The 9,245-nt window shown below is 35.8% G+C and overlaps 1 protein-coding gene across 1 annotated transcript; it reads left to right on the top strand.

The window, feature by feature from the left end:
• Positions 1 to 7,993: 7,993 nt before the first annotated feature.
• On the top strand, positions 7,994 to 8,665 carry LOC115981003. Its single transcript, XM_031103193.1, has one exon. The coding sequence runs from the start codon at positions 7,994 to 7,996 to the stop codon at positions 8,663 to 8,665; it is 672 nt and encodes a 223-aa protein (XP_030959053.1).
• The last annotated feature ends 580 nt before the right edge of the window (positions 8,666 to 9,245 follow it).

Genomic DNA, 9,245 nt, shown 5'->3' with positions numbered 1-9,245 from the left:
GAATTTGTGCTAATTTCTCTAAGGGACACTTCTCCTGATTCTCTATCCGAGGAGAGGCTTTTGGAGTGGAGAGGAGTGGTGTAGGATCTCGTGGAAGCCAAGTTTAATTTGTCTTTTTTGCTAGAGTACCTATGGTCCTTAGTCCACATGCTGTTCCAGAGGAAGGTTTCTAAGGACCTTGACGCTGAGAAGGCCCTGGCTTGTGCTCACAAGGCATCGCAAGATCTGAAAGTTAAGAAGCAGCTAGTTCTTTCTTCATTGATTGTTCCTGCAATTCCCTTAGGAGGCTCTTTACTGATTGGCCTTATACCTTAGTTCCTTTCCCTCTTTTTTTTTTTTTTTTTTTTTTTTAGTAATTCCAAATGTATAAGTGTTTTTTTTTTAGACAATTGAGGGTGCATAAGTTTATCTTTATTTTTTTTTTCGAAAACTACTTCTGACTACTTTATTTATTTATTTATCATTATTTTTTTAACTGAGTCTTGGACAATGGTCCTTACAAATTCTTGCTATAGGTCCTAGACCAAGTACCCTAGTGGTTGTGTTCTTGGGCAGGTACTGAACTGGATACATTAGATGTTTTTCTTCTTTCTCTTTCTCTCTCTCTCTCTCTGTTTTTTTTTCCTAGTCCCAAGTCATGAACCAAGCAGACCTATTTTGGGACAAGTACTAGGCTAGGTACCCCGGCCACTTAATCCTGCTCACGGTCCCAGACCATGTACTTGAACTAATTGCGGTGTGTGTCCTGGGTCACGGTTTTACCTTCCGTTTTTTTTTTTTTTTTTTTTTTTGTTGCACTGGCTCAGGTATCCCACCCAAACTTGCCCACATTTGGGCTATGTAATACTATACAATTGTACATTTTAGCTATAGCTCGATTTAAAAAAAAAAAGAAAAAAAGAAAAAGAAAAATAAGATTCCATTGAAATACAACATTGTTGCCATACTAAGGAACATAGGAGGATTGACAAAGATAGTAAGGATCATAGAATGTCCTTCTACCATGAGCTCCTAAAAGAACTAAATAAAGTTCATAACAAAAGAAAAGGAAAAAAAAAAAAAAAAAGAGTGACGAAATACTTAGCAGATTGGAGAATGGCAAAAAAAAGGTTCTCGGTGTACTGAAACCTCCCCCTTTTATGCATAGTACTATTTCAGCCATTTCCCGTTTATAAGGTCCGTTAGGGCAGTCCCATCTTCCTTTATGAGGTAGTAATATCCGCTATTGTGGGCTTCCTTGATGATGTAGGGCCCCTCCCATTTTGGAACAAATTTGGAAGGTCTTAGGACATTCTTCACATGCTCTACTGCTTTTAATACCAGTTGCCCTTTCGTGAAAGCTCTTGGGTGTACTTCCTGTCCATATGCTTTAGCCATCCTCTGTTGGTAACTTTGACTTTTCCTTCTGGCTACTTCTCATTCTTCTTCTAGCCCTTCCAGGTCTGCCAACCTCCTTTCACTATTTGTGCCATCTATGCCTTCTTGGATTTCTTCAAATACTACTCTTGGTGTAGGGATGACTAGCTCCACGGGGCTGATGACTTTTGTCCCATAAACTAGGGAAAATGGTGAAAATCCTATGGCTGTCTTCAAGGAGATCCTACATGCCCAGAGTACATTTGCCAAGTGGGCACTCCATTTCCCCCCATACTCATGTTTCATTTTCTTGAGAATTTTTAGTATCACCTTGTTGGTAGCCTCAGCCTAGCCATTTCCTTGTGGATAATATGGTGTGGACCTCCCATGCTTGATGTGATATGCCTCGGTCAGGTTCTTCATATCCTTATTTATGAACGGGGTTCCATTGTCGCTGATCAGTCTCCTGGGGATCCCGAACCATGTGATGATTTGTTCCTGAATGAAGTTTTGCTACAGCTGCTCCAGTGGCTTTTTTCAAAAAGATAACCTCTACCCATTTTGTATAATACTTTGTGGCTGCCAGGATCCATATATGGCCATTAGAAAGAGGGTTTATAGGTCCTATAAGATTAAGCCCCCAAGTGTGGAAAGGCCATGGTGTGGTCATATCTTGCAGCACATTTGGATGAGTATGGATTGCATCTCCATGTACTTGGCATGCAAGACACGTTTTAACCAGCTCCTCGGAGTCCTTTTTCATTGTAGGCCAACAGTACCCCAACTGCAACAGCTGTCTGTAGAGTCTTCTTTTCCCTGGGTGACTTCCACAGTCATTAGAATAGACTTCCCTGGCTGTTTCTCTGGCTTCCCTAGGCCCTAAGCATCTTAGAGAATCCCTGTTGTATCCCTTTTTGAACAAGATTCTGTTCTGCAAGAAGTATCTAACAGAGAGTTTTCTGAGCTGGTGGGCTAGTGTCCTATTAGTTGGCAGGATTGCTTGAATCAAGTATTCCATGAATGGGGTCCTCCAATCTTCTGTTACAAACACAGCATAACTTTCTTCTTTGTCCACCGAAAGCCGACACGTTTAACATTCCTCCTGTATAGTTGCAGCCTTTTTGTTCATATTTGGCCAGTAGTACCCCATATGCTGCATTTTTCTGTATAGGCTAATTTTCTCTACAATCCCATAGACCTGGCTATGCAGTTCTTCTAATCTCAACTTCCGTTCTTTCTCATTGATACATCTGGACAGGATCCCTTCTTGCAGCCTTCTGTATAGCTCTCCTTCTATCAAAGTGTAATCTTTTAGTTCTTTGATACTTCCTTCATGCCCCAACTTTCGTATCTTCCTTTTTACCTTATCTCTCCAATCTTTCTGTCCTGGTTCTTCAGGGAACATCTCTTTGAGGATCCCTATGATAAAATATTGTCACAAAATTTAAATTTTTGCAATAAATGATGACATTTACTACAATTGAAACTCTTCATCAAATTAAATACCTACAACCATTTGCAATGAATATTTTGTCATTCATACTTCCTTCTTTATCATTTTATTTTATGAGCCTAACTACGATACTTAGCTTACTTAATTTTTTAATGAAAACCTTTTTAAGAAATAAAAGAAATAAAAAAAAATAAAAATAACAAAAGACATATGTCATTGAAGTTTCTATTAGATAAAATTATAAATCTAGAAGATTTAAATCTCTAATAAATTTGCATTCTCTAGGTAACAAATAGAATACCATAGATCACCATTTTTACTTTTTAAGTATAACTAACACATAAAACTTAAAATACACAAAGAAAATTTTGGGACATTAAAATTTAGAGCAGCATTTTTGATATTGCACAATGAAATGTTTAGGAATCATAAGATTTTGTTAGGATTTAATTAAGAGAGTAACAGCAAAGACTATATGCTTGTGTACAAAATATAAAGGAGGAAATTGTTCAACTTTAAAGTTGGGGGATGAAACTACTCCAAACATAAAGGGGGAAAGTACTTTTTTCTATAATTTTTTTTTTCGTTGGTAAAACTATATGTTTTTTACTTTAAACAATGTTTTAAAAAAATCTAAGAAAATTGTCTATAAAACTATGAATTTTGGCTCAACAAGTTATCTAAACAAAGAAAAAAAAAGTTAGGAACACAATAAATGTTACGATATTTTCTCAACATCTTTATTTTAGCTATGGTGGGCCTTGGTATGATATTTTATAATTTTATTTTAGAGTAATGCTATGTGCGCGTGCTTTTTTTTTAGCACACAGGCCTAAGGATACTGGGCCAAATAATTATAGTTTGGTGGACTGGGCTTTGGTTCACCGCAGCTAAATGGCTGTTTAAGAACCAAGTGGTGCACAGGGCATGCTTCCTACAATACACATAAACTAGCAAACGAGGATATTTGTATTGAACAACAATCAAAAACAGCAAAAGGAATACAAAGCAATTAGGAAATACACAAAGCAATGGTTAGAGATCCTCAAATTAATAAGAAATACTTCATTAAATTTTCTTTATTATGATTACAGTGTGCTCACTAAGACGTGATAAAAGGTTCAAGTAAGCTAAAAAATTATAGACTTAGATGGCTATTTAAGCCTCTAAGACTTGCAAAGTTTGAATCTTTTTGAATCCAAGTATGTGCTATAGTGGCTGTTTCTAGGATATCGGGAGATAGTTTAATAATTTCTTTGAGTTTTACTCGACAGAACTTTTTCAATTATTCTGCTGTAATTTTCTATTGCTTTCTTCACAATCTTTTTCTCCTCTTTTGCCGGCTGCTTTCTCCCCTTTTTATAGTGTTATTCTAGAGTCTTGAGGAACTATTGATTCCCTTGTTTTGCCCCCTGGGTACCAAAGCCCATTTTGTACCCATCGCCCAGAAGGTTGAGCTTTCCTTGTTTCTCATTTTTTCTTCCTTTTGGTGTTGTTTCTTCGAAATCCCATGGTTGACTATCTATTTCGGAGTGCACTTGTTTCTGATGTCACGTTCCTTATGGTTCAGCTTTTGGCCGTCCTTCCTCTTTGTCTTTTTTCTCAAGTGGGTGGAATCCCACTTTACTGGTTCGGAAGTTTTTTGCTGCTACTTCTCTTTTTATAGCCCTTTATTCTGGTTCCCCGAGGTACTGTTCATTTGCACTGTGAAAGGTCACTCTAGGGTTTCTTCTTTTTTTCTTGCTGGATCTCTGGTACCTGAGAAGGACGTATCTACCCTCTGTTTCTTGTGTTCTTTTGGCTTTTCCTTTGAGCTGTCTTAATCCTGTCTTGGCTGTGCTACACGCCTCGAGGATCCAGAGCCTTTGGCAGCCTCTGGGGATCCTGACTCAGCTTTTTTACGCTGGTTCTTCTCCAATCTTTTGATTTGAGCTTCTTTTCTTTTTTCTTCTTTCTTTTCTCATTGGCTAAGGGCTTGTCTTTTCTTTTTCTTTTTTTTTTAATATTTTTTTTATGGTTTTTGGGCTTCAAGCCTTTTGGGCTTACCACCTCTTTTCATTTTCTATAGCCCCTTGTGTTATTTCTTTAGGCCAGGGTGCTGTGATTTTTTGGACCTCAACATGCTACATCCATAATGTTTTCACAACATATCCTAGATTGTAAATTGTTATTGATTTTTAATTGGGACAACCACTTTAAACTATGCATAAAAAAAATAAAAAAATAAAAACCAATTGAATAAAATTGTGTGAAATAGTAAATTTTTGCTCAACAAATTTGATTAAACCAAAAAAGAAGTCTAGAAACACAACAAAATGTCACAATATTTTCACAATACCTTTATTTTCAGCTGTGGTAAATTTCGGTTTGATATATTATTATTTATTTTATAGAAATGCTATCTCCATAATATTTTCATGACAAATTATAAATGGCAAGTTGTTACTAATTTTAAAATGGACCCACGATTGATATCACTTTTTTATCCATCAATAGTAGCTTACCACCTACGATTTGTTGTGAAATTAATGTGAAAATGTTGTGGACTTAGCAATTTTTTATTTGATCTATAAGAAATTGAGATCTCAACAATTGTGAAAATATTGTGATAACAACAAATGTTACAACATTTTCACAAAACATTTATTCTCAGTTGTGGTTGATCACATTCTCATATTTTATTGTTTTATTTCGACCTATAAAAAATTGACATCTCAATAATTGTGTATTGTGAAATATGTTGTGTCAATATAATAATATGTATGTTAGCTCATATAAATATATATATTTTTTAAAAAGAGCACAAACCAATGACCGGAGAAAAAAAGAAAAGAAAAAGAAAGGGCTAATGAAGTGATGAACAATATATATTGAATAAATCAAAAAGTATTGTAGCTTTTACACATTCATACAACAAGTGTTACAACATTTTCAAAAAATATTTATTTTCAGTTGTGGTTGGTCACAATCTCATATTTTATTATTTTATTTTGACTTATAAGAAATTAGCACCTCAATAATTATGAAAATATTGTGAAATTTATTATGTCGTATAACAATAATTTTATTTTTAGTTGTGGCTAATTCCAGAATGATATGTATATATATATATATATATATTTTTTTTTTTATGAGAATACTAAAACTTTGTTCAGAAGAGGATAAACTTCATCAAGCGCTAAAAAGCGTTCAATAATACAATACTTTCCTCAATCCAAGTAACAAAATTGGAAATGTTTCTAGCATACTGAGCTAGGCCATAAGCTGCTTTATTACCTGTGCACGGGACATAGACAAATTGCACCTGCCTGAAGTAGCGAATAGCCTGAAGAGAACCTGAGATAAAGTTGACAATACTAGCAGGAGGAATTAGACTACCATTAAGGGACTGAATCACGAACAGAGTCACTTTCAAAAATAACGTCAAGAAAACCATTATCTCTAGAAAACTGGATGGCTTCCTCCATAGCCTTTGCTTCCATTTCAAGCGGACCCAACAGAGCCTGGACCAACTTACTCATCATTGCAGCAACGTTAGCCCACTGGTCACGAACCACAATGCCTACACCCACAGATTTGAGAGAAGAAAAGACCGCACCGTCGACGTTCACTTTAAACCAAGGAGGTTTTGGAGGCGACCACAGAACCTCTGACACAAACCAAGGCTGGGTAGGGAGATATATGATTTGCAAGCTGAAACCCTTCCAAATATGTCCGTGCCCACTAAAGAATGTGCCCAGCCGATTGCCGTGCACCTCCTAGATGCACCTAATTCCACGAATACCAGAGGCGCCAAGCAATCACAGCAACCAGCGCCAATGATTTAACCTCCAACTTTAAGGAATTAACATCTCATCAAATATGAAAATATTGTGACAATTTATTGTGTTAACTAACAGTTATATAGTTATATATATATATATATATATATATATATATATATAAAGAGTTGATTGAGAAGTATTACCCAAAAAAAAGGACAGTAAACAGTGCAAACTGAGCAAATAAAAAAAAAAAAAAAGTAGCTACGGGCATTCACATTTTTGTTATAAAAGTGTTGTAAAAAATGTTGTGGATGCAGCACTTCTTTTTTCACAACACATTTATTTTTAGTTGTGATTGGTTCTAATATAATATTTTATTTTGACTTATAAGAAATTAACACCTCAATAATTGTGAAAATATTGTGACAATTTATTGTGTTAACTAAAAGAGAAAAAAAAAAAAAAGAAAGAAAAAGAAAAAAGAAAGAAAGAGGGCAGCAAAACAGTGCAAAGGAAGGTGGGACAGATTAGCCACTCCTAAAAAAGAAGGTGGCATGGGGTTTCGTGATTTACGAGCTTTCAATCTTGTTATGCTAGCAAAGCAAGGGTGGAGATTGCTTCAAAATGATGAATCTCTATTATACAAGTGTTTCAAGGCTAGATATTTTCCACGGTCTAATCTTCTTAAAGCTGTTGTATCCCCTAATTGTTCTTTTGTATGGAGAAGCATAATGGCGGCGCTACCTATCCTGAAAAATGGGTGTTGTTGGAGATTGGGAATGGATATTCAATTAGAGTTCATGAGGATAGATGGATTCCAAATCATCCAACCAATAAAGTTTTATACCCAGCCAGTGAAGAAACTGATGGAATGTTAGTGGCTGACCTCCTTGATCCGGACCTGCAATGTTGGAGAAGAGAGCTGATCACATCAGTGTTTCATACTGATGATGCAGAGGCAATATGTAGAATTCCATTGAGTCATCGACATGTGCCAGATTTATTAGTTTGGATGTATAATAAGAATGGTTTGTTCTCAGTAAAATCAACTTATAGGGTGGCTGTGCAGATTCAGAAAGGTGAAGAATGGGTTGAGAACTCTAGTGGCTGTGCTGGACAACAAGTGTGGAATGCCCTGTGGAAGTTACATATTCCTAATAAGATTAAAGTGTTTGGCTGGAGGGCTTGTCAGGAGATTTTGCCAACACGTTTAAACCTTGCGAAGCAACGAATTATTCATGATAATATATGTCCGAACTGCACCAGATTTCCTAAGTCAATAGTACATGCATTATGGGACTGTGGGGTTGCTGTGGATGTGTGGGCTGGGAGTGCGCTAAAGCTACAGAAGTGTGCACATGGCCAAGCTAATATGATAGAGCTGATGGAGTATTTGTTGAGTAGACTTTTTGTGTAGGAGATGGAGTTGTTCTTAGTTCAGGCGTGGATAATTTGGAATCAACGAAACAAGTTGCTGCATGGGGGAAAGTTTCAAGATCCAAACATGTTATGCAGGAGAGCTGTGGAGTACCTGGAGGAATTTCGGAATTCTCAAGGAAATTTGCGTGTTGATGGTGTGGTGCATTCAGTTGGTGACGTGTGGAAACCACCTCCAACTTTGGTTTTCAAATTAAATTTTGATGTAGCAGTGTTTTTGGAAGCTAAACGGACTGGATTTGGTGCCATTATACGAAATGATAAGGGTGAGGTTATGGTAGCGATGTTAGTAGGAGGACCACCAGTGAGTAGCAGCGAAGAAGCGGAGCTGTTAACGTGTAGGAAGGCAGTAGAGTTTGCCACTGATGCTAGCTTTACTGAGCTTGTGATCGAAGGAGATAATAGTAATGTAATGAAAGCTTTATCTTCTTCTTTGGTTGATTGGTTGCTCTTAGGCAATGTGGTGGATGATGTGCGCCACTTAGTTTGTGGGATGCAGTGGGTAAGTTTCAGTTGTATTAGGAGAGGGGGTAACCGGGTAGCTCATGCTCTTGCACAGCATGCTAGGAATATTTCTGAAGATGTGTTTTGGATGGAGGATTCACCCCCACCAGCTTTCAATGCCTTGTACCATGATTCTCTTTGTTATAAATAGATGAATGTTCCAGTTTCAAAAAATGACTGTAGTTTTCATTGTGGCTATAGCACATTGGCACTTTTTATATATAGAAATAATTACTTATAACTACTTATACTTCTTTAACTTTAGTTAAAAAAAAGAAAGAAAGAAAGAGAAAATCATTGATTGCTCTCATGAGGATATGGTGATAGTAAAAAAAAAAAAAAAGCATTTATAAATGAGTGATATGGTGATAATAATCTATGCTATTAATAAGATTTCCTATATGAGTGATATGGTGATAATAATCTATACTATTAATAAGATTTCCTATATGAGTTTTAGTACTAAAATATTCTCACACAAATTCTTAAATTCTCTAAAATACCCATATATTTTAGCTAAAAATTTTTAAATTAAAAAAAACAAACTGGGTAAAAGAGTAATTTACTATTCTTGAACTTTTTCTTTTATCTTCTCCATTCAACCTCATTTTTAAACATTATTTTTTTTTTGGAGAAAATTTTAAACATTATTCTACTCTACCTTACCTCATTTAAAAAAAAAAAAAAAAATACAATATATCATTTTTAAATATTATAACACTGAACCAAAA

Source organism: Quercus lobata, chromosome 3 (assembly GCF_001633185.2).
Source record: "Quercus lobata isolate SW786 chromosome 3, ValleyOak3.0 Primary Assembly, whole genome shotgun sequence".
Classification (NCBI taxonomy): Eukaryota; Viridiplantae; Streptophyta; class Magnoliopsida; order Fagales; family Fagaceae; genus Quercus; species Quercus lobata.
This window is presented reverse-complemented; position numbering and strand designations above follow the sequence as displayed.